General features: G+C 41.8%; 1 protein-coding gene across 7 annotated transcripts in view; it reads left to right on the forward strand.

Annotated features, from left to right (window-relative positions):
- The first annotated feature begins 1,159 nt into the window (after positions 1-1,159).
- The window catches only part of DHRS7B (dehydrogenase/reductase 7B), a 51,346-nt gene continuing 25,960 nt past the window's right edge, over positions 1,160-26,545 (forward strand). Inside the window, exons 1-4 of one of the 7 annotated variants that reach the window (XR_012492305.1) lie at positions 1,358-1,698; positions 2,498-2,605; positions 23,780-23,910; positions 25,765-25,908. Coding sequence is in view for 3 of the 7 variants with exons in the window: in XM_074320434.1 (XP_074176535.1) it covers positions 25,787-25,908 (122 nt within the window). In the remaining 4 variants the exon portion in view is untranslated. Of the gene's footprint in view, positions 1,288-1,357; positions 1,699-1,747; positions 1,774-2,497; positions 2,606-23,779; positions 23,911-25,712; positions 25,909-26,545 lie in introns of those variants that run through there. The other 6 variants (XM_019715964.2, XM_019715966.2, XM_074320434.1 and 3 more) reach the window with 6 other exon arrangements.

The following is a 26,545-nucleotide window of genomic DNA, read 5'->3' on the forward strand; positions in this document are numbered from 1 at the left end:
TTTCATCACCCCACCCACCCCAATTGACATCTGTCGTGCGGAGCGGCCTGCGGGGTCTCTGCTCCTGCTCCCCCCATAAGAACGCAGGATATGGTGAGGCCAAAAAGGAACACCCACGGAGCCATAGGTAGGGGAGTCATACCACTGCGGTCTCACTGGAGGCTGGGTTCACTGGACGTGTGACCTGCTGTTCGTTTTGTCTGCAACCCACCGACGACTCTCTTTTACTCTCCTCCACTCTCCTCGGCTCTCCTTCGTAGCCGCAGCAGTTATATTAGTGGCCAATGGCTCAATGGCTACAGCTGACGGCCAACCAGCCCCAGCTGATGGCCATCTACTACCCGAGCCAGCACCCCTCCACGTGAGGCCGAGAGCCTGTAAACTACTTTCTGGGGCTCTGCCCCCACAACATCCTATTGATCTAGCACTATTTATTGAAAAGAACTTTCCTATTAAATTACAGGGGCTCCTTCGTGGGGGGGAAATGTGATCATATACCTGTTGGTGTTTTTGGCCTCTTTCTTCCATTGTTTAAAAAACAAGTTCCAAATGGAGTCACTTGTACTATGCAAACCAAGACTTAATACTTAACCTTACTGCAGTTACCACTTCCCCCAGGAACGTAATCTTAACCATTCAGTTGGAATTTTCTGGTCATCACCAGTTAGGTAATCCTTTCCATCCCCCAAAGAAAGATGAGGTAATCCCTTTTCGTTCCCCAACTGATAGGTTACCTAAGGCTGAAAGAATCTTTTTTATGACTTCCTTGTCTTGCCTTTAAAAACCTTTCCCTTTCTGTAGCCTTTTGGAGCTCCTCTCTACTTGCTAGGTGGGATTCTTCCCCCATTTATGAATCACTTAATAATCAATAAATCTAATCAGATCTTCAAATTTACTCATTTAATTTTGTATTCTGATACCATTGTTCTTTTTATTTATCTGTGCGCCAGTATCATACTGTTTTAATAACTATGGCTTTCTAGTTAGTAAGTCTTCAGCACACATTCTCCAACTTTGTTCCCCCTACCCCTGCCTAGCGCCAAGTGCGCGGAACGCAAACCGTGATCTTCCCGATTTCCCTCCGGAAGATAGAGGGAAGACACTCAGGCAGGAGGACGCCCTTCAGACCTCACCGTCCTGCTTAGCCTACCCACACCTTGACGGCAGCACATCCAATGCGCACGCGCGACCTAAAGGCTGGGATTGGACGGAGCCGGGCGAAGGGGTTTACGTCACTTCCGAGGCGGGAGGATGAAGTTGATTGACCACGATGTCGGCGTCAACCAGGTAGGGGCAGGGGAGGAAGGAACCTGGGTGGCTGGGGGCACGGGGTCCCGCCCAGAGCTCGAGGCGCGTGGGCGTATTCCGACTCCGTGCGTTCTCGGCCGGCGCGAAGGGAGAGAAGCGGGTGTAGCGGCGGAGCGGGACTGCGGGCCCTGGGTGGCGCGCTGCGTCCCGGGGCCGGGCCCCCAACTGCAGGAGGACTCGGCTCAGGCACTTAACACTCGAGTCTGGCTCTGGCGTTTTGTCTTTGGGGAGCCTGCGCCGTCGTTAACCTTCGGAGCCTCGATTTGCGCGGCGCGTAGTGGGCGTGGTGAGGCAGCGGGCCGCCCACGCATCGAAGGGGGCGAGATGTGTGCTCCCGGCGCGAGCCTGTCCATTCTGGACCAACGGGCGGGACCCCCAAAGCGTATGCAGGTGGCGTGACCAAAGTCCAAGCACTGGAGGCTGGTTGCACTTCAGCTTGGTTTTGGAGAGTTAGGACTAGCCAGGGTGAGCCCGTTTTTCAGAGGCGGGGAGTGCTGACTCGAGCACCCACGGGAATGGCTGTTTTAGATGCCTTACTCCGCCTCCTCGTTCTGCCGCTTTCTGGCTGTGCGACTGTGGGTACATGTCTTCCACTCCTATCGCCTGTGTCCTCAGCTGTAACTTTGGCGATAGTACGCCTGCTCGTAAGGTGGTTGTGAAGCGTGAATGAGATTGCACGTGGGGGGTACTCAGTGTCTGGTACGTAGTAGTAGTTACTCAACAAATGGTACCCGTAGAATTCTCACTGTTGAGAAGTTACTTTTGAAGTACTTCTGGGCTTCATAACGTATATAGTTAGTGAGCATAATACTTGCTTCTCTTAGTGGAATTGCCAGGAAGTGCTTTTCACATTTTCCGAACCTGTATGGGGTGAAAAAAAGAGGAAGTCAGTTTCTAGAAAACTGGCAGATGGAAAAAGGGATTCTTAGCTTGGTGATACAGAGATAGAATTAGCAAAACTGACGTAATTCTTCAGAAGGGCAGGGAGAGGAACTAGCTTTTTTGAGTACCCACCAGAATGGCTGTTTGAGATGTCTCTCTTACTCCTCAACACAACACAGTGAAGTGGGTGATAGCACCATATGTTTTCAGCAGAGTTATGGAAGCTGAGATTACCCACAGCAAAGAAGTGGGGGAGGCAGGCTTTTAGAAGTAGGCCTCTGTGTAAAACTGCCTTACTCTGTTACAGGGGTTGCCTTTGAAGAGGTTCTTGTTGAAGTTATATTTAAAAGGTAATCCGGAGCCTTGCCATAACGTAGCTTATCAACATATAGAAGTCCTCCAACTTTTTCCCAAGGTAATGCTTTTTATTTCTCCTGAAGCTTATGATGGGAGGGAGTGGATATTGAAGGGTAGGGTCATGACTGGGCCTTGGTCAGGGGTGACTGCCAAGACTGAGTGCTCCTCCCTGCTGGGATTCCCAAAGCAACGTGGTGGGGTTTCCAGTTGACTGACGTTTCTGTAGTCCTAACAGGGCTTACTTTAAAGGAGGCATTATAAAAATGTGTTTTGTTGAATTAATCTTTTTTAGGAAACAGAGGAGCAACTAATTCATTAAATTATTTTCCTTTGCAACATTTGGGACCTCGTTGGGATCATATATTTTATCCCAGTACCTTGGCTAATGGAGTAGTGAGGGGATCTTTTATTGTAGAAAACACAGACTCTGAGAAAAAAACATTTGTGTTTTTGGTAGGGTCTTTGTTGTAATCTTTTTCTGGGTTGTATTACAGATTGATTAGGGATCTGGTAGAAACACTAGAACAAGAAGAACCATGTGCTAATGTATAGCATATACTGTATCACTTAGACAAGAAGGAAGCACTGTTTTAGTTCCATTTTTACAGGTGAAAAAATTGAGGCTTGGAGAAGTTAAATGATGTGTCCAAAGTTGGAAAATCTAAGAGGATCAAAAACAAAGTTAAAGGGGTGTATTGGGGTATGTGGAATGCACCAGGAAGGGGGAGGGAGGTGACCCTGGGATGCTGAGTGAAGAGTTATTTTCTCATTAAGGCATGGATTTTCCTACTGGGAGGGAAGGGCAGTTGTCTTAAAGGCAAAAGCGTGTTTTATCTACATGTCCTGGGCTAAAGTCAGCACAGCTGAACTGAGGTTCTATAGGTTTTGAAGCCAGATTTGGAACCCTGCTGCCCTGAAATAATGGATTCCTGACGTGCTTTGCTTTAAAAGAACCTGACACTGTACACAAGAGCTTGCAAACCATATACATGCATGGTCACTTCACATCCAAAAAGATTCTTTGTTTTATAGACAGATGTGTTTCAGGGTTCTTTTACATAATGCACTCCTATAGTACACTTAAAATGTTTGTTTTATTCAGGTTTGTAACTGTTTGCATAAAAGAGCTCTGTTTGGGCCTTTGTCAAGAGCATGAAAAGTACCTTCCCTACCTTATACACTCCTCTTTTTGTCCATTCTTTAAGAACAATAATAATAGCTAATATTCACAGATTTGTTATGTGCTACTCACTACTCTAAGTATTTTATTGGATTATTCAGTCCTCATAATAGTCCTGTAAAATAGGAACAATTACCTTCATTTATAGAGGAAGAAATGGGCTCAGAGATGGTAAGAAATTTTTCCAAAGACATAGAGCTAGTAAGGGCAGAGCCAATTTCATGTCACTCCAAAAACTAGTGTTTATCTGTTTATTTCATTAATTCCTTCACTTAAGATATTTATTGAACACCTGCTCTGTACTAGCAATGTGCTAGGTGTTGGGGATACAGTGATGGCCAAAACAGACACAGCTCCTGACCTCAAGTTGCATATAAGTATAGCAAGATAGATAGACAGTAAATAGAAAATCTCAAACTAAGTATTAATTACTATTGTGGTACATGCTATAAAGGATGGTAGAGAATGCTATGAGAATATATAATGGGGTCATTGGCAGGGGGAGGAAGTGGGGAGAGACAGGAAAGGCTTTCCTGAGGAAAACGTATTTAACTGAGACCATAAGAACAGAGTTGGAGTTAAATTGGGCAAAGGGTGAAGAGCTACAAGGGAGAAGGAAGGACGAGTGTGAAACTTCGAGAATAGGAAGAGCTTCTGTCTTTGTTACATAGGTCTGTCTAAAGGATGGAGAATGTCGCAAAGTCACACACAAAGTATAGGTAGGGATCTTATCCGGAGAGCAATACTGCTCCCCCATCTTGGTTTATTTGCTTCTCAAAGCATATAATCAACTCCACAAACCATATCTGTTTTCCAGCTCTGTATTGGAGTCCAGCCTCTTCCTTCAAACATGTGGTTAGAACTCTGGTTGCTCACAGGACGGGGATTGGGGATTAGAGGAGGGATAAATACCTGAATATGAGACTTAATCAGCATTGGTAATTTGCGTTGCAAAGTTAATAGACACGGAGTGCCCATATTGCATTTCATATTTGTGTCTGGTTTGAAAAATGATTTAACAAACATTTTTTAGCCCCTTTATGGTCCAAGCCCCTGTTAGCCACCTAGGACAGAAACTTGTATAAAGACACTTTCCTTGCACCGTGCGTAATTTGTTATAGTTAATGTTTTAGTTGACCTTCCACTTAAGATGCTACAATTTTTTTAATCAATATTATTCTTCAACATATATTTATTCAGCACCTACTAGGTGCTACACACTGTTCCGGGAATATAACATCAGCAGATAGACATGGTCTCTGTCCTTATGGAGCTTAAGCTCCATTTGGGGCTAGAGGACAGAGAGGGAGGGAGAAAGTCAGGCAGATGAAGTTGGAGAGGTAGGCAGGAGGCAGATCATGCAGGCCTCATAGGTCATGCCAAGGATTTGGGACTTAATCCTAAGAATGGTGGAAAATCATTGATTTTCAGTCGGGAATAGTACCAACAGGTTTGAGTGTATAACAATTCATGCTGACTCCTCAGTGGAACCGAAGTTGATAAATTTGAGGACTATTTAGGAGTCAGGATCGGGGGCCATGGGGGTTGGTAATAGGTTCACTAGAGAGTGAAAAGGGAGAGGGAGGTGTCAGGGCTATTTCTTTCTTTTCTGGAAACTCGGGAGGAAGAGCATGAGTTCAGTTTTGAATAAAATGTCCTTGAAATAATCCAAGTAGAGATGTCACAAAGACAGTGATACGAGGTGTGATCAAAATATACAGTTAATGTTTTTAAAAAAATTATTACAGTAAAAGACACATTGCCATTAATCCCCCTCAAAATACTCCCCTTCGCTTCTAACACACTTATCCCATCGTTCTTGCCACTTTCCGAAGCAGTTCTGGAAGTCCTCTTTCGTGAGTGTCTTTAGTTGTGCTGTCGTGGCTGCCTCAATATCCTGAACCATTTTGACTTTGGGGAAGAGCCAGAAGTCGCATGGTGCCAGGTCTGATGAATAATGTGGATGAGGACACACTGTAATGTTTTTATTTGACAGAAATTGCCATACCAGAAGCGATGTGTGACACTGAGCGTTGTCATGATGGAGGATGATTTACAGCACACCTTCTCTCAACCATAGCTCACACCTGACTGGACCAAGCAAGTTGAAACTTGTCACATACTGTTACGAAGGTTCGACGCGCTGCTTCCCGTATTGAAGATCCCTGCCTTTCCATCGGATGGCACTCAGCAGCAGCATTCACTGTATTTTGTGATCACCATGGAAAGGATCTATGTCACACATTGCTTCTGGTACAGCAATTTCTGTTAAATAGAAACATTACCATGTGTCCTCATCTGCCTTCTTCACCGGATGCGGCACTGTGTGACTTCTGGCTCTTCCCCAAAGTCAAATGACCATGAAAGGTAAACGTTTTGAATTGATTCAGGACATGGAAGCAGCCCTGACAGCACAACTAAAGACACTCATGAAAGAGGACGTCCAGAACTGCTTCAGAAAGTGGAAAGAACGATGGAATAAGTGTGTGCTAAGCAAAGGGGGAGTATTTTGAAGGGGAGTAATGGCAATGTGTCTTTTACTGTAATAAATTTTTAAAATTTAAACATTCACTGTTTTTTTGTTTGTTTGTTTTTTATCACACCTTGTGTAGAAGGATCTGACACTCAGGCAAGAATGGGCTAAGTCTCTAAAAATCTCTTGTCAGGGAGGAATATTTTTCCTGTTATTGAGGGAGCCATCATGGCAAAAAAGTGGCAGGAGATGATGGCCTAGTAGAAAGTGTAGAATGTTCTCCACATTTATGTGGGGGGAAAGTTTTAAAAAATCTGCCAATCTAGAAAATGGTTTCTACAAATGTGGAAAGACAGAAAATAGTCCTATTATTGAATAAACATTAACCCAATCTGGGATGCATTACAGGCAGTCTGCTAATGAGGTTACAAAACCAAAAAAGAAATCCCACCATTTGCAATCTATTACATACATAGTCTCCAGATTAATGGTAATTTGTGCTCTTTGTAAGAACACTTGACAGCACCATCTGCTATATGTGCTTTCATAGTTCACCCTAAATTGACCTGGTAATTGGGGTGGCCATCTGTGCTAGTTAATTGCCTTTATCTGAAATAAAAATAGAATATATCTCATCTCTATGAGCAGGTAGTTGGTAGTTGGGGTGCTAGGCTAACCTCCCAGGGTGAGAGGGACTTAGGGTGCTGTCTTCCTTGCTGTTTACGTTTAAAAGAGATGGCTCGAGGCCCTTCCGGAAAAAAAAAATTCCTGGGTTTTATCAATGGCTAGAGCTAGTTTATTTAGCCTTTAAAAAGATTTGCATATGTACCAAAGGGACAGAGGAAGGAATGACAAATACTAGGTTTTTCAAAGAAGTGCTCTAAGAAAAAGGAGGGAGGAAAAAAAGATCTTTTTTCCATTGGCAACAGGGAAAATTCAATTTTTAAAATTTACTTATAGTGCAATAAAGTGTTGGACTGGAGCGTGCAAAACATGGGGATTATTCTGGAGGTGATTTTTAAGTCAGTTCCCCATAGTTGTGCATGTTTCGGATGCCCTCAAGTGGTCAGATCTAGCCCATAATTTCTTGTACATTGATTTAAAGAAAAATGTTACCAGTAGTTGTAGATCCTGTTGGTTTCCACCCAAAACTCTTGTCTGGGATAGTTAACCTGTTCGGGACTTGTCTTGTCCTCCTGAATGTCAGTGATGTCATTTCCCACACTCACCCAGTTACACGCATATGAGACCTTTCTTTGGTCGCTGATTTTCTGACTTGAATGGAGAAATGAACTCTCCATTAATCTATTCTGGAAGGCCGTGTGCATGGGGGTGAAAACTGAGATTGAATGGCATGTAAATTTAGGTTGGAAGCTTCTTGCCACACCCCAAGGTAAGAAGTTCAACAAATTCCTTTGGATTCTATCTGGTCTCTCCTTCCCACCCACCTGCTTAAGTTCACAGGAACCTGAGACGTGGGCACTAAACTGCTCCGTGGAGGGAGCGGTCTGCTGATGGCAGCTGATTAACTGAACACTGCTTACCAGTAGTTTGAGCTTACTTGCTGCAGTTAGCTCTTAGTTTATTAAGTAAGGACATGTTTGTACTAGGAACACTAAGTTTTGAAGGGAAATGTAAATTTTTGCAGGTTTATGTGCATAGTACTTAGCAGTCATTAAATTAGAAATTATATTAGTAAACTGTTATTTCACGATTCTCTTTTAGTATGGTATTATTCTCCAGATTGGCTTAAGATATTAGCTAAACTAAGTCAAGGAAATTATACTGAGTTCCTGTTAAGCAGTTAGCTTGTTTACATTCAGTTATTTCTGTTTGGGTGATTGGAATTAGAACCATTCCTGTTTAAGGCTCCAACTAATTTCTTTTTTACATTACCCCCTATTTGATGCACTAAAGAGTTAAGAACGTGGGCTTCAGAGTCTGATGAATACCTGGTTCATATCTCTGTTTTGCCATTTGTTAGCTATGTGGCCAGGCGCTTTTCTCAGCGAGCAAGTGGAGATGACTATCATAGCTGCCTCACAGCATTGCTATGAGGGTGACATGCGATCATGGGTATGCAGTACGTAGCCCAGTGTCTTGGCACGTCGCAAACACTAAAAAAGGTAGTAATTGTTACTAATATTTTTCTTTCCATACTAGCCATATATGGTAACAGGCTAAATATTACTTTTTTTAGTATGCTTTCAAATCTGTGTAATGATGTTTCACTCAATTGTCATGTATGTGAGAAAAAGTTACAATACAGGCAAAAGATTAGTTTTTAATATTAATAGTAGACATAAAAATGTACTTCTGTTTTGAGGAGTTGGCATATAAATAGTACTTTTTGCTACATTCAAAGGAATGAAGGATTGTGACATTAGATCTCATAGCATTCTGTAATATATAAAAAGCACCTGAAAGCAGCACATTCCCTCTTTTCCTATCAGTTGTCAGGTCTTTACAGAGAATGAGGTTTTTGTCCCATCTCAACCTGGAGATTTACAAATGCTGACAAATAGTCGTTCTTACAGACCTGTGTGTGCACCTCCCAAGGGCCCGATCCACACTGCCACAAAAGATTTGCAGTTTTTGCTGGCTGCTGACACTTTGGCGTAGCAGTTGAGGCCCTGAAGTCCCAGTTCCTGAAAACTAGGAGATAGATGGACTGTGAGGGACCCAAAGGTGTTAAAGGTGTTCAGTTTGTTCATTTCTCATGCTCTTTGTTCATCATTCATTCAACATGTATTGAACATCACTTTGTGCCCTGCACAGCAAATGTAGAGATGAATCAAGCAGCTTTTCTTAGGCCACCAGAGAGAGACAACTTGTAACAGATCAAGGGCAACAAAGTATTCTGGGAGCTCTGGCAGGAGGCACTAGACAATGTTGGGCTTTCTCCTTGATCTTGTGGTAGAATATTGTACTGTGTTGAAGCATCTCAATGAATGAAAAAGGAAAAAAAGAGAGAAGGTCACTTTATTCATTGGTGGATAAGGAGAGAAAGAAAGTTAAACTAGTTAATTTGTCCATCCATTAGTGCTGGGCACATTGAGGAAGAAGAGTGATGTATTCGTTTTCTTTATTTCTTCCCTTTACTCTTTCTGACATTACCTACCGTGTTTTTAGATAGATAACCCAGCAGTTGTAGTGATGATTGCTGTCATTTATCTGGGCCATATACAAGGCTTCTCAACGTACATAAGTCATCTGATTCTTCCTGCAACTGTGTAAGGCAGATATTAGACATATTTTACAGATGAGGAAACTGGTTGAAATATTAAGCAACTTGTCCAAAAACACTCACCTAGTGTTGATAAAAGTAAACTGGCATCTTAGGATGCTTGACCATGGAGTTGGGAGGACTATGGGTGGAGCTGGGTCCCCTTGTTGACTCTCTAGTCCTGACTTCTTGTGAAACTTTGTGGTAACTTCCGGGGGAGGGATGCTAATAAATAGAGTAGCCGTCTTGGAATCGAGGTTATTATTCTTCATGTGGGCAGCCGGCTGGATCCTCGGGTTGGAGCTGTGCGTTCGTTTCCTTTTCCGGAATAAACCGTTCTTTTGGTGAATTTTCAGGAGAGCTATTTTTGCCAGTCGACAGTGTGGTTATTGGTATTTGAACCAAGGTCTGCCTGGCTCTGCAGTTTGCTGTATCAATAAACAGTTGAAATTATCATTCACACCTGTCATTTATATCTCAATAGAAAAAATGGTAGCTGGCAACTTGATCTTAGTCAAAAAGCAAGACACTTAAATTTAAAGAGATATTACTTAGTGGAAAAAACACTGAATTGTAAGAAACAAAATTTGGTGGTTCTGTATTGTGTCAGACGGAAGATGTGGTTAGACAACTGTAGCAACTGCTCCCAGGCCAAGGGTACTGGATAAAGTTAGAATATGTGATTCTTCCAAGAAGAAGAAAGTTTTGCAATGATTACAATCTCCCCCCTCCCAACTTGAAATAAAGGATAATTGCTTTTTTTCTCTCAACATTTTTAATTTAAGTCAACACAGATATATATGAACTATAACAATTGATTGGGTAGATGCAACCCACGTCTGGCTGTGGTTGCAGAGACCCAAAATGACTATTGTAATTTTTTAAACAGTTGAAAAATATTTTTGACACACACACAAAAAGATCCAACTATATGTTTGTCTATAACAAATCCCCTTTAAATGTAAAGACATGTAGATGAAAGGGATGGAGAAAGATACATCATGTTAACACTGATCAAAGGAAAGCAGTAGGAGCTATATTCATTTTAGACAGAGCAGACTTCAGAGTAAGGAGAGTGATCAGGAATAAAGAGGGGCGTTATTACATAATGATAAAGGGGTCAATACACCAAGAAGACATAATAACAGTGTCGAGATACATGAGGCAAAAACTAATAGAACTGCAGAGAGAAATAGATGAATCCATATAATTGGAGACTTCAACACTTCTCTGTCACAAATGGACAGGTCTAGCAGGCAGAAAGAAAATCAAAAAGGGCAAAGAGGAAAGCAGATGGTTATAAGGAGGCGCCATGGGCGACGTCTGACAGGAGAGTCAAATCCGGGGCTTCAGGAGGAGCCGGACATTGTTGGAGCAGGGAGGCAAGGAGCCATTCAGAGCAGACGGTGAAGAGGAAGGGGATTTTGCTGATGACAGACCAAGAGGATTACAGGGTTTCAGAATAAAGGGGGGGTGGGAGACGGGGTCTGAAAAGGGAGTGTACGGGGTGGTTTGAGGTTTGGGAGCCAGGGGAGGTCTCAGGAGAGCTGGACTTCCTGTGGTGACTGACAGAGATCAAGTGCGTGATGAGATTGGGACCAGGCTGATGGGGTGGGAGGTTGGGCACTGGGGTAGGGGTGGGGATGGAGGGCCTTGCTGGGAGCTTCCACTGGACTCCCGCTGACAGAGGCTGGAGGAAAGGTGGTTACTTCTGACTGTGGATGCAGGTTGGCAGGTGGCCTTGTCACCCCCAGGGTGGCTCATTCTCTCTGGGTAGACTGTAGAGATCTTCGGGGTCTTCAAACTTTAGCACCCATTAAAATCAGCAGAGAAGGGTATTAAGAGTCCATATTCTGAAGTCTCACCCTTTGTGGTATTGTCAATTTCAAAGGCCTGCACTTGAGGCCCTTGATCTAAGGTTTAACAGGTGCTTTTTCTAATGCAGGTGGTGACTGGACTACAAAGAGTAACATGGCTCTGAGTCAGCCTGTGTATAAAATATATCAGGAAGCCAGGCCTGGAAAGGCCGGTGACTTACTGTGCGGTCACCTGGCCTCAGGTCCCATGAAGGGTGCAGATCAAACCCACCGTGCTGCCCCATGTAGATGCCACTATAACTTGGCATTGGTCAGTTTGTTTCTCTAGGTGTTCTAGTTAGGGCATTTGTGAGCTAATTTTCTTTTACAATGTTGATACTTCTAGTATAGCGAATTATTTACTTTCCCAACCTAATTTTAGCAAAGTTGAGCATGAAGGTGAAATTATACAAATTCTTAAAGATGCACAAAGTAGAATAGTACAGCGAGCCCCCATATGCCCATTACCCGGTGTCAACAGTCATTAGCATTTTGCCATACTGGAGAAAAGGAACTTAAAGCTTTCATTTATAAATTTATGACTTATATATTTGATTTTAAAATTGGTATCCTTTCACCTCCTTCTGTGGCTAAGCTTATTAATGCTTGTATGACTGGCAACAAAGCTTTGTTATGTAACAGTGTGTGTTGCCTTTCTAGTTTAAATGCAGTTTTAAAAGATAGCTCTTAGGCTATTACACTCTGACAATGAATATAGTGAATGTATAAAAGACATTTTCAATTTATTGTATTTTTTTCTTTTTATATAGACTCTGGAATTTGGTAAATCTTTTTCAAAAATAAAACTGAAAAGGCTCAGAGAGAAATGGGGGGAAATGATGTATGGAGAAAAGTGGGAAATCTGCTAACGCTGGGTGAGATAGATGGATCGGCTGCTGCTGTGGGCCTGTCCTCACAAGACATCGCTGTGTCCTCAGGGAGATACTTGCTAGGACACTGGGAAAATAAACTGATTGGGCACTTACTGTGCTATTTTTAAATGAAAGCTTAGAAGTTGGCAATGGAAAAACCCTCTCAGGTTATTATGCTTTCTTTCTCCTTTAGTCCTTCCAGCCTGAAATTCCTTCCTGCGTGTTTTCTGGCATTAAAGTCAGTGCGCTACAAGTTTTAAGTAGGAGCGTTTAAAAAACTGTTTCACAGTACGTGCCATTTCCTAGTTAAATTTCACAATAATGTTTTTCAGGTCTAAAAATAACTTGGAATTCAGGCTGACCCATCATCCCAAATAAATTATAGTAAGGCTGTAATTTAGACAATATCCACTGTAAGAGAGAGACAGTGGATAGAGGCAGGTGATTTATCCAAATTCATGAGGCAACCAAATAGCAATTTGTTAGAATTCAAAATTATCTGATTTCAACCATGACCCTACTTAAAATTAGACAGTATTTTAATTAGACAGTATTTAATTAGACAGTATTTAATTCTTTGTGTGAATGACATACATTTTTTTCATTGTGATAAAATACACATAACAAAAACTATCATCTTAACCATTTTTAAGTGTACAGTTTAGTGGTGTTAAATACATTCATAATGCTGTGCCACCATCACTGTCTGGCTCCAGAACTCTTCATCTTTCAGAATGTGAACTCTATACCCATTAAGAAATAAGTCCCCGTTCCCCTCGACCCCTGCCCCAATGCCTGGCAACCCCATTCTGCTTTCTATCTCTGTTTGGATTTGCTACTCTACATACCTCATATAAGTGGCTTCCTACAGCATTGGTACTTTTGTGACTTATTTCCCATAGCATGTCTTCAGGTTTCATCCACATTGTAGCATGTTGCAGAATTTCCTTCCTTTTTAAGAGGAAACTGTTTAATGTCATTTCATTTCACCCTTAAGGACTCCCATGAGCATTTTTTGCAGGGTAGGTCTAGTGATAATACAGCCTCACAGCTCTTGTTTATCTGGGAATGTCTTCATTTCTCTCCCACCTCTTTTATTGAGGTATAGCTGACATAATATATTAATTTCAGGTATACAACATAATGATTTGATATTTGTATACACTGCAAAATGATACCACAATAAGTCTAGTTAACATCTGTCATCATATGTAGTTATGAAATATTTTTTCTCGAAAAGAAAACTTTTAAGACTTACTCTCCTAGCAAATTTTAATTATGCAATACAGTATTAACTGTAGTCACCATGTTGTACATTACATCCTCAGAACTTACTTATTTTATAACTGGAAGTTGGTACCTTTTGACTGCCTTCACCCATTTTGCCCACCACTCACTGCCTACCTCTGGCAACCTTGCTTTTGTTTTGTTTGTTTTTAGATTCCACATATTGGGGGTACCAAAAAAATGTATACAAGTGGACACTTTGCTCAAGCAGTAGTTGCCATGATCAGAAGTGTCTGGACGCTGATGGTAACCACTTTGAGCACCTCTTGTAATTGCAGAAGTCAGACGTGACTTGTATTCATCTTTTGTTATCGGTACATATTGAGTATTACAATTTTAATACAATTTTCTTTTCTTAAAATGTGTATCCATTTTTTTGGCACCCTCTGTTTAAATGACGTCATACACTATTTGTCTTTCTCTAACTTATTTCGCTTACATAATGCTCTTGAGGTCCATCCATGTTGTCACAAATGGCAAATTTTATTCTTTTTTTATTGCTGAGTAATACTCCATTGTATATATACACGCCACATTTTCTTTCTTCACCTATCAATTAAACCTAGGCTGCTGCCATGTCTTGGCTGTTGTAAATAATGCAGCAGTGAACATGGGGGTGCAAATAGCTTTTTGAGTTAGTGTTTTTGTTTTCTTTGGATAACTACCCAGAAGTGGAATTGCTGGATCATATGCTGGTTCTATTTTTAATTTTTTGAGAAACCTTCATACTGATTTCCGTACTGGCTGCACCAATTTATATTCCCACCAAGAGTGCACAAATGTTCTTTTTTCTCCACATCCTGTCCAACACTTGTTATTTTTTGTCTTTTTGATAATGGCAGTTCTAACAGGTAACAGCTATTCTAACAGCCATTTAACAGGTATGATATCTCATTGTCGTTTTAATGTGCATATCCCTGATAATGAGTGATGTTGAGAATCTTTTCATGTACCTGTTAGCCATCTCTGTGTCTTCCTTGGAAAAAAGTCTATTTCGTTCCCCTCCCCATTTTTAAATCTGGTTGTTTGAGGTATTTTGTTAATGAATTGTGTAAGTTCCTTATATTTTTTGGATACTAATCCTTTATCAGATACATGATTTGCAAATATTTTCTCCCATTCAGTAGGTTATCTTTCATTTTGTTGGTGATTTCCTTTGCTGTGCAGAAGCTTTTAGTTTGATGTAGTCCCACTTAACTTATTTTTGTTTTTATTGCTTTTGCTTTTGGTGTCAAATCCAAAAAAATCATCACCTTGACCTATGTCAAGTAGCTTACTGCCTTTTTGTATATGGTGTAAGGTAGTGATCCAGTTTCATTTTTTTGCAGTTTTCCCAAAGCCATTGAAGAGACTGTCGTTTCCTGATTAAATATTCTTACCTCCTTTGTTGTACATTAATTGACCATGGACTTATTTTTGGGCTCTCTATTCTGTTCCATTGGTCTATGTTTGTTTTATGCCAATGCCATACTGTTTTGATAACTATAGCTTTGTAATACAGTTTGAAATCAGGGAGTGTGATGCCTCCAGCTTTGTTCTTCTCTCCCAAGATTGCTTTGGCTGCTCAGGGTCTTTTTTGGTTCCATACATATTTTAGGATTGTTTGTTGTAGTTCAGTGAAAAAATGCCATTGACATTTTGATAGGGTTGGCATTGAATCTGTAGATTGCTTTGGGTAGCATGAACATCTTATCAATATTTATTCTTCCAATTTGTGTTCAGATCTTTCACCTTGGTTAAATTTATTCTTAAGTATTTTATTCTTTTTTGATGCAATTGTAAATGGGATTGTTTTATTTCTCTTTCTGATAATTCGTTATTAGTATATGGAAAGGCAACAGATTTACTGTTTTTCTGTCCTGCAACTTTACTGAATTCACTTATTTTAACAGTTTTTTGGTGGAATCTTTAGGGTTTTCTATATATAATATGTCATCTGCAAATAGTGACAGTTTTACTTCTTCCTTTCCAATTTGGGGCCTTTTATTTCTTTTTCTTGCCTAATTGCTCTGGCTAAGACTTCCAACACTATATTGAATGAAAGCGGTGAGAGTGGGCAACCTTGCCTTGTTCCTGATCGTAGGAGAAAAGGTTTCAGCTGTTCACCATTAAGTATGATGTTAGCTGTGGGCTTGTCATGTATGACCTTTATTATGTTGATGTATGTTCCCTCCATATCCAATATGTTAAGAGTTTTTATCATAAATGGTTGTTAAATTTTGTCAAATGCTGTCTCTGCATCTATTAAGATGATGATGTGATTTTTATCCTTAATTTTCTTAGCATAGTATATCAAATTGATTTGCAGATGTTGAATCATCCTTGCATCCCTAGGATAAATGTCACCTGATCATGGTGTATGATTCTTATAACATGTTAATGAATTTGGTTTGCTAATATTTGTTCAGGATTTTTGCATCTGTGTTCATCAGGGATATTGGCCTGTGATTTTCTTTTCTTGTGGCAATCTTGCCTGGTTTTGGTGTTAGGGTAATGCTGCCCTTGTAAAATGAGTTTGGAAGCATTCCCTCCTTTTCTATTTTTTGGAAGAGTTTGAGAAAGTTTGGTCTTAAATCTTCTTTGACTATCTTGGTAGAATTCACCAGTGAAGCTGTCCAGTCCTGGACTTTTGTTTGTTGGGAGATTTTTGATTAGACTCAATCTTTTTAGTAGCATTTGGTCTGTTCAGATTTTCTATTCAAGTTTCAGTCCTGGTGTGACGGGCCAGCCGCCACGAGTCGATCAGTACCTGAATGGGGGAGTGGGAATGAAATAAAAGACACACACAAATGCTAATGCGGCCGGTCTTCAGTCATGCTGAAGCCCTGAGTTTATTATCTCTAACCAATATATACAGTTTGAGTACGTGCAGTTAAACGAAGAAGATATGCATTATCTCAGTGAAAGTAAATCTTTCCAGCTTCAACCTTACTTTGACATAGAAGATACAAGGTCACTGAAACTCACAAAAGTAAATATCTCAAGGAGACAGAATCTACTAATTGTCTAGAAAGCCCTTAGTTTTCTGTGTCTGGGAACTGGCCGTTTTCACCACATTCCTCAGCAGCCGTTAGGCGCTTCTCAGATAAGGCAGAGACAATGTTATGGGGGCAGAAACCGAGCCAGTCTGCAAGGTTCAGGGTTGCAAGAAACCATGGCTCCCCACATCTCCCCCTTTTTTATTTTATAAAAGCAAAGTCCATCCAGCCAGGATGGCGAGGTGACGGTGCCTGACTTAGGCATCCCAGGACGCCTGCCTCAACTTACCCGTCATTGGTACTCATATTTTATTAATACAAGCCCTGTCTTAGGTGTTGAAGCGGCTCCCAAGTACTTACCCGTCTTTGGCTAATCCGCCCCTTTAAATGCATGGGGGAGAAAGACTTAAGGCTTTGCCTTGAGCTCAAGCTGATGGATGTCAGCTCGTAAGTCTAACATCCTGCTGATGAAACATCTGATGAGGATAGGGAGTAGGCACAGAACCAAGCAGACACAGATGCCCAATGTAAGAAATATTATAACAGAATGGGTAATATAAGGCATAGAGGGCAAAACACTCCTAAGAACATCAACAAACTCAGAGGCAGCCTGAGCTGCATCAAATTTTAAGGGTTTAGCTTCTCTCATACTTTGAATTTCATCATGAAGCCAGCTTTCTTTTATACACACAGAAACAAGAAGGTTACATAAAGCGGCTGAGGCAGCAAGTACAGATTAGTTACGTTTTCTCAAAGTTTGACCCTGACTGTCTTTAGACCTTTTGATATTGTCCCATTCCCAGGGCAGCAGGTGTCTGTTTTTTATGCTTATCGGAGTTTCCCTTAGCGATCCTCCCAAACTCTGCTTGAAGTTACATTTTCTTAACCCTTAATGCTCCAATTCCCTACATATCCCCTTTTTTATTTTTTATTTTTGAGATCGTGTCTGGCTTAGGTGGTCAGTACAGACATTTTTACTTACCCGTCATTGGATATCAATCATCAAAGCGATCGACTCCTGTCTTAGGTTGTAAAAACGCTTACTGATCATTACCCGTCATTGGCTACCGATCTCCTTTGAGGAAAGCCAGAGACAGCAGTGGCTTTTCCCAGGCAGGGGGAAGGGGAGGCAAGGCTCCTTTTTGGATCTTTTAAGGCAGCTCATTGGGGGTCCCCACTCGGTTTTGCCTGGCTTAGGTTGTATCTCCCGTGAGATATCTTACCCGTCTTTGGCTGCAAACCATCTTTTGGGGACCAGACAGAGAGACATAAGGTGTAAAATATAGAGATAAGCAAAGTTCCTAAAAAGGCACAGTCTTACAGGCTCTTCTTTCCTTAAGGAAAGACATGGGGGGGACAGTCGGCTAGGCTGTTGTGTGACTACATCTCCCCCTTTTTTGTTTTTGAAGTATGAGAAACACAGAACGTGTAGTTATTTCATTTACAGCCTGTCGGAGGGCTATTTGTCCACATCTGAGGACTATGTAAAATAAACAGAACAATAAACAGAATAGCAATATCTCCAGCAAACCCTCTACCCAAAGTCTTTATCCATTTAACAGGGTCTGAAGTGGAAAGTTTTTTTGTAGCTGTGGAAAGTGAGAGCTTTTCCACACCCTAGGGGCGTGGATGGGTATCTATAGATGTCTCTTTTTTTGTGGGCTGTTGTTCATGGTATGGTTTAACAGCGACCAGGAATTTACAAAGGTTTTTCTTTTGGACCTGGAGAAATACAAGCAAAGCCTCTTTTCCGTGTTATCTCGCGGGGAGAAGTAGGATCAGCTTTCCCACGTAATATTTTAAACAAAGGTTGTAATTCACCGGTTGTCAACCGCAACTGAGGTCTAATCCAATTAATGTCTCCCAGTAGCTTTTGGAAATCATTTAATGTTTTTAAACAATCTCGCCGGATTTGTATTTTTTGAGGCACAATGGCCTGAGGCATTAAACAATATCCCAGATAAGAGTAAGGAGGCACTTGCTGAATTTTTTTTTGGGGCTATAACTAGCCCATAATTGTGGAGCTTTTTTTGTAAATGAGCAAAAGCAGCAAGCAACTTTGGTTCACAAGAGTGGGCAAGAAGTATGTCATCCATGTAGTGGATGATGTAAATATCTGAAAATGTCCTTTAGGTAGGTTTTATAGCAGCTGATACAAATTTTTGACATAATGTAGGGCTACTAGCCATTTTTTGAGGTAGCACTAGCCAATGATATCTCTTAAAAGGTTTTTGTAAATTAACAGAAGGAACACTGAAAGCAAATCTAGGGCAGTCATCAGGATTTAAAGGTATAGTATAAAAACAATCTTTTAAGTCCAAAACAATTTTATATGTGTTTTTTTGGTATGGCTGCAGGACAGGGCAAGCCTGGCTGTAAGGCTCCCATTAATTTTATGGTTTTATTAACTTTTTTTTAAATCTTGTCATAATCTTTATCTACCAGATTTTTTTTAATAACAAAAATGGGAGAATTTCAGGGAGAATTGGAGGAAGCAATGTGTCCCTTTTAAAGTTGGTCCTGTACTAGCAGCTTCTAAACTCTTTTGTAGGGGGGACCTTTGATCTTTTACGCCTGGTAGTTGTCTCATTGTCACAGGGGCTACAACAGGGGCCTCAGGCTGTGGATCCAGCCCTGTAACTACACTTGGAGGAGAGCTTAATTGTAACCTAGGCTTCTATTTTGATTGAGATTTTAATAAAGGCCCAGTCTGTTGAGCCTGGACTAATTGCATTTGAACAGAGAGGGAAGTGAGTGCAGCTTGTAATCTTTGCACCTCTGCTTCCAAGGGGGATCTTTACCCCGAGGATTCCATTGATTTTTAAAAGGAATCTGGGGACTCCGAGGACAATTTTCTTCATCCACAGCAACTTTAAGTTCAATCAGCTGTCCCTGAATCTTTTTTAGCTGATCTGCAAAAGAAAGTGTAGTGCCTGCAGGTTGTCTGCCTTCTTGAGCCATAGCCACCAAAGGAGGGTATTTGTTCCTATTATGTTTGGCTGCTTTATCCTCTGAGTCTTTCTGATCCTGAGAGTCTAAATCTTCCCAGTCCTCGACCGGAGGTTCATAATAAATAGGCTCTGTATCTTTAAAAAATTCTTCTGTGGGTTTGGCTTCCTCCCCCTTTTCTCTCTCTGCCAGAGAAGCGGCAGATGAAAGAATTTCTTCATTGCCAGCTTGTTTTACTTTCTCTAGCTTACAGCTCTTACGCCTGAGATCTAAACAATCTCTAATCAAGGTCCACAACCCGAATGTTTCTACAGGGATCTGCTGAGGTCCGTGGGCAGCATAATAATCTTGTAACTGCTCTCCCATTTTCTCCCAAGTTTCCAGACTGACAGTGCCTTCTTCTGGAAACCATGGACAAACTTCTTTTACAAATTCTAAAAACTTATCTAACTGTTCTCTGCTCACCCGACTGCCACGGGCGGCAAGCAATTTCTTAAGTCCTCTAACATACAGGTCCTTGCTGCTAGCGTGACCCATCCTTCACCCTAACTCGGCCCTTCTTTCAAACAAAGAAAACACTCTGATGCCCGTCTGGCCGTGCCCCTCGCGGAGCCAAATCTGTCTTAGCTAGAGGCGCGCCGGTATAATTCCCCGGACAGGTAGACAGAAGTCCAGTCGCCGTTATGCCGTATGACAGAACCGGAACCGCAGATTAGGGCCCAATCAAGCTCCGTGACAAGAAGTCGTGGAACTATCACTCACTCACACATTCATTCGACCGAGGGGTATTGTGCCTTACTCACCACGCATCCACTGATAAGCTCTCTACGAGCTGGGCCCTTGCCACGTGGTGTTCCTCACTGTTACCCCCGTATTCAGGTCCCTGTTCGGGCGCCAAGTGTGACGGGCCAGCCGCCACGAGTCGATCAGTACCTGAATGGGGGAGTGGGAATGAAATAAAAGACACACACAAATGCTAATGCGGCCGGTCTTCAGTCATGCTGAAGCCCTGAGTTTATTATCTCTAACCAATATATACAGTTTGAGTACGTGCAGTTAAACAAAGAAGATATGCATTATCTCAGTGAAAGTAAATCTTTCCAGCTTTAACCTTACTTTGACATAAAAGATACAAGGTCACTAAAACTCACAAAAGTAAATATCTCAAGGAGACAAAATCTACTAATTGTCTAAAAAGCCCTTAGTTTTCTGTGTCTGGAAACTGGCCGTTTTCACCACATTCCTCAACAGCCGTTAGGCGCTTCTCAGATAAGACAGAGACAATGTTATGGGGACAAAAACCGAGCCAGTCTACAAGGTTCAGGGCTACAAAAAACCATGGCTCCCCACATCCTGGTAGATTGTGTTTCTGGGAATTTATCCATTTGTTCTAGGTTATCAAATTTGTTGGTATAGAATTGTTAATAGTTGTCCTTTGTGTTTCTGTGATATCAGTTGTAATGTCTCCTCTTTCATTTCTGATATTATTTATCTGAGTCCTCTCTTATTCTTTGGCAAGTCTATGTAAACAATTTTGTTTATCTTATCAAAGAACCAGCTTTTAGTTACATCGATCTTTTCTGTTGTCTTTTTGTCTATATTAGATTTATGCCTCCTCTGATCTTTATTTTCTTCCTTCTACTAACTTTAGGCTTTATCTGTCTTTCTTTTTTTAGACCCTTGCAGAGTAAAGTTAGTTTGTTTATTTGAGACTTTTCTTGTTTCTTAAGGTAGGCATTTACCGCTATGAACTTCCTTCTTAGAACTGATTTTGCTGTGTACTCCACATTTTGGTATGTTGTTTTTCCATTCTTTTTTATTTCGAGGTATTTTTTTATTTCTCTTTTGATTTCTTCTTTGAGCCATTGATTGTTCAGTGGCATGTTGTTTAATTTCCACATATTTGTGTATTTTCCAGTTTTCTTCTTACAATTGATTTCTAGTTTTTTACCATTGTGGTAGGTAAATTTGCTTGATTTGATTTCCATCTTCTTAAATATTACTAACACTTGTTTTTTAGCCTAACAAATATATCTTGGAGAATGTTCCATGTGCACTCGAGAAGAATGTATATTCTCTTACTTTTGGATGGAATGTTCTGCACACATCTGCTAAGTCTATTTAGTCTAATGTATCATTTAAGGCCAGGGTTTCCTTATTGATTTTCTGCCTACATGACCTATCTACTGATGTACGCATGGTGTTAAGGTCCCGTATTATTATTATTGTAGTGCTGTCGATTTCTCCCTTTAGTTTGTTAATATTTGCTTTATTTATTTAGGTGGCCTTATGTTGGGTGTATAAATAATTACAAATGTTATATCCGCTTGTTGGATCCTTTATCGTTATGTAATGCCTTCCTCTGTCTCTTTTTATAGTCTTTATTTTAAAGTGTGTTTGTGTGATATAAGTATAGCTACCCCAGGTTTGTTTTGTTTTGTTTCTATTTACATGGAATATCTTTTCCTGTCCTTTCACTTTCAGTCTGTGTGTGCCCTTACATCTGACGTGGATGTCTTGTAGGTTAGCATATAGATGGGTCTCATTTTTTATCTATTTAGCCATTCTGTCTTTTGATTGGAGAATTTAGTCCAGTTACATTTAAAGTAATTATTGATAGGTGTATAGTTATTGCCATGTTTTAATTGATTTCTGGCTATTTTTGTAATTCTTTGTTTTTTCTTCTCTTGCAGTTGGATGACTTTCTTTAGTGGTTTGGTTTGCTTAGATTCCTTTCTCCGTTTCTTCTGTGTATCTACTACAGGATTTTGCTTTGTTATTCCATTAAGTTTGCATATAACAACTTATACCTGCTGGCCACCACAGCCAGGCCTTGTAAAGGTGTCCCCTCATGGCAGCCACACAAATCGAGGTGCTAGACAGTGTATAAGCTCTTTTGTGGGCGATATTGGCAAGCTGGAGTTAGGCAGAGGGAGAGTGCACAGACTGCATCCACCAGCCTCTGTTGTCTGCGAGTACTTCCATAGGCCACTAAATTGTATCAAACCAGAAGACTGCCCTTCACTGCAAAGCTCCCAGACCAACAAACAGGCCTCTTTCACAGAAAGACTGGGGGTGTGTTTCAGTCTCCTCTCTGTACAATGCTTGGGGAGTGTCTCTCCTATTGCTGCTGTTGCACAGGGCCCAGGAACACAGACTCCCCAGGTCTCCAGAGCCAGGCAATCAAGCATTGTCCCCTAGGTAGCAGTGGCAAAAAATTGGGGCACCAGATGTGTAAAAAGGCTACTTGCCAGGACATACTGGTGCTGTAAAGCCATCAGAGGGTGAGTGTGAAGGTGACACCAGCTGACGGTAACAAGGCAAGAGGGGGAGTATAATAATGGTGCCTGCTGAATAAAGAGGGAAATTTGGCCCCCCACCAGCTAGAGCAAGGCAGAGGGAAAATGCAAAAATGGTGCCTACCTGTCTCCATCTCCAGAGAGTATTCCAGCAGGCTCCTAGAGGTGTGTGTTAAGTTAGATGCCCTGCCCCTCAGGATGGTACTTTAAAATAAGCAAATGAGCCTCTTTCACTTAAAGTCTATGCTATATTGGCACCCATTGCTCAGTTCATTTCTGAAATCCTTTCTGGAAATTGCGTTTTTTCAGTCAGTTTCTGAGTCAGCCGCACATTTGTTAGGATGCTAGTGTTTACAAAGGGCTTTCCTGTATGGTTTCTCGTTGGAATAGTCATCCCCATTTTGAAATTTAGACCACTTAGTTACAGAGAGTCAATTTGCCCACGTCACCCAGCAAGTGCACTGCAGGTGGCCTTGAACACAGCTCCCCAGTGCCAGCGTGGTGCCTTTCCTGCTTCACCCCACAATGAGCACCTTGTCTGGTTTCTGCGCAGGGGCCTGGGCCTCCTGTGTGTTATCTAGCGGAGAGGGCATTAACACTGGCATCTTCTAGTAACACCAGTAATGCCAAACCATTTAATAAAGCACGTTAGAAACTCAGAATTTAAATCAAGGCATCTAGGTAGCTACCATAAGTGCTGGGTTTTAGTTTGGTTTGGTTTTGAGGAGACTTCTGGTTTCCAATTATAAGTGCTGTTTTTAAAAACTGAACCAAGACTTTGACCCATAATGAAGGCTAGCCTCCAGCGCCCTGTCCTGTGTGGGTGGCCGGCATGGCAGCATCCAGAGCGGTGCTTGGCCGCTCTCTTCCCACCCTCCTTGGCTGGGGCTGCTGTGCAGCGTGTGCTCAGTGTCTTACTAGAGAGCAGTACTTGCTTCAGTGCAGTTGCTCTTCCCAGGACTGGACGTTCAGGAGCCTGGCGTGAAATATTCTCCAGCCTTCCTTTTGGTTTTAGTTTTGCTAATGCCAACCTGTATCCCTTTAAACTGGGGGACCTACAGCTGGCATCCCAGAATACAACCTATAGGCCACTCATCTGTGGCTTGTTCCAGCGTTCCAGGGAGGGCCTGCTGACAGGAAGTCCTCTGGTCTCTCGTCTAAGTCACTCTCCCCAGGGGGAAAGACCAGAGAAGAAAGACACTGGCACCAGGACCCGCCACTGGCACAGTAGCTGCCACCTGAGGTAGGAGATTGTTCTTTTTTTCCATCAGAGACAGCCTTAGCAACTGCTTCTTTTGTGCGTCATACCAAAAAAAACCAGTTTTACTCTGCTTTTACTTTCTGAAAATAGATACTTATTTTCAGAAATGGGTCATAAGTTTGACCCATAGCTTATTTCTCCATTAATAGATCAGCTGTTTCAAGCTGGCTGCCGGTTATGAAATCTAAGAGTGGGTGTAGGTGTGTGGGTGGGATCCTATCTGTTCTTGGTGATAATTGAGCCACTCCCAGCCGTCTGATTTCAGTGCCCTGCCTTCCAATTGGACACCCTCTCTGCCCTTTAGCCTGATTTTCTTGTGTGTAATATGGCAAATTATTTCATGACTAATCCTTCTTACAGACCTGAAATCAGCATTAGTTTTTAACTTTTGAGGGTTTTCAGATCCCCTCCTTTGATTTTCCGTTGTGGCTGTCAGTGGTTTGATCTCTGTGTGGTTCCTAAGTAGATTCCAACAATCTGTTTTTATTGATGGTTCATTTTTAAATTTTTTATAATTGCTTGAGAGAAGAAAGGAATCTTAGGAACAGATTCTATCCGTGAAATGTAATGTAGAATTTGGCTAACGGCTAAGGAATGGAAAAAATGACATAAAAGGTGATATTTCTGCTCAGTTAATTTCTTGGTGATAGTCTTGTTTTTAGTTTGAGGTTCTGAAAGCCCTTTTAAAGAACTTCTCCATGAAAAACAAGGGAGCAGCTGAATTCTCAAGTCACAGTAAGAACATGCAGTTTCTGGCTACCCCAGGCTCCAGTAACATTCACCTGTGAAGGGACTTTTTTCCTTTATACTCTTTTAACTTAGATCTATAGCCCCGTAGTCTTGCTATATGACGCCATAGCAGATGGCGTAGTCTGTGAATGCCTGAGCTCTCTAAGTTCCTCACAGTTGATGTGGCTCATAGTGTCACGCGTCAGGTCACATCCTTGTCAGTTGAGAGAGTGGCCGTGAATGTGAGTGTGTCTGTTAGGCCATATGTAACCTGTGGTTCCTATGCTAGGGGAGCATCTCACCTTCTGCCTTTCTGACCTCCCTCCCTCCCTCATGTACCTGTCCTGCTTCCCACTGTGGCTCCCAAGTGGTGCTGGGCCGACTCTGTCCCTTCTTATTACGAGCTGATCTCCAAATGCTGGAAATCACAAGCAAGATTCCCCTACTCCATTTTTATACCATCTATCTTAGCTTCCCAGTTATATTGGAAACTAATGGTTTGGTACAAAATACAAAATTTACAAACATATTAAAGTCCTTCTTATATGCCATTTTCAGAGAAAACAGGCCTCCTTTGTACTTGCTTTATGTAGGAGATTTATTTCCTAATCTGAACTGGCCAGCCAGGGCACAGTTCCTTTCTTCTATTTTGGAACTGTCCATTTTGATTGAAGGCCCCCAGTCACCACAGCAAGGCAATGGGGCTGAGTCATCTCTGTGTCCAGCTCTCCTGGCCATCCTGACTGCCGAGGGGGACACAGGAAGGAGTTGACACTGCTGTCTCAGAGCCCAGGGAGGCCCAGCAGCCAGCAGGCCCATCAGTGTGGCCACAAGCACTTCAGAGTGGAATAAAAGTTGGGAGGTCTTTAAGAATTTAAAAAATTCCCAGGAAGAGTTGGGATTGCCAATATGACCAGCTTCACTTGGTCAAGAAAGTTACCCTGAAATTGAACCTGATTCTCAAATACATGGTTTGCTCTGGAGTGTCTTTTCCCACCATTGTCATCCTGAGTTAGGGAAAGTTGGTGCTGATTTCTAATTTCCTTTGCATTCAGATTCTTCTGTAACAACTTCCGGACTGAGTACAGATGTGCACTCTCCCCACAGAAAGCTGGCCCTTGGTCGGAGGATGGATCTCATTAACTTGGTGCCATATTTGCCTCGGGCAACGTGGTCCCCAGGGCCAGGAGACCAAGACTGGCGTGCAGTGTTGTGTCAGGTGCACAAGGAATCCCAGAAGTGTACAAGACGGTAGTTTTCTTTCTTGCCTTCATGTCATAAATTGGTGGCTTGAGTTTTAAATAGATGCATGACAATGCAGTTTGTTAGGAGCTTTAATTGTCTTCCAGTGGGGAGCCTTGCTGCCTGGGTGTATTTTCATCTTACTCCTCCCTGGGCATGAAAAATGGTTGAAGGGACATTTCGGCATTTGTCTGCTCTCTTCTTGCTGTGTTGGCCTCAGTGACTGTTACGGTAGCCACGTTTTCTGATACCAACTTTGGGCTATAGGATCCTGACTTCTTCTGAAAAAGTTGGGGGTTTCCCCCCCATTTGTTAATTTAATTAAACTAAAAGTATGGATGTATACAAATTTAAAACTACGGTGAACTGTGTTGAATGAGTTTCCTCTATTTGGAAGAAACAAGTTTTCATACACTTGGACTCTTTCAGACAGCCTTGGAAATCTAATCACTATGAAACCAAGTCCTGGGCCTCAGTTCGTTGGGTTGTGATGATGCTGATGGCAGCTACATTCACTGAGCACTTGCCCTGCACCAGGGACCGTGCACACATTCCTTGTACTAGTTCATCTGACCTCATAACAAACCTGCGAGGTGGGTATTCACATGCCCTTTGTACAGATAAGGATACTGAAGCCCAAAGCGGT

This window comes from Rhinolophus sinicus, linkage group LG15, assembly GCF_036562045.2.
Source record: "Rhinolophus sinicus isolate RSC01 linkage group LG15, ASM3656204v1, whole genome shotgun sequence".
NCBI classification, from domain to species: domain Eukaryota; kingdom Metazoa; phylum Chordata; class Mammalia; order Chiroptera; family Rhinolophidae; genus Rhinolophus; species Rhinolophus sinicus.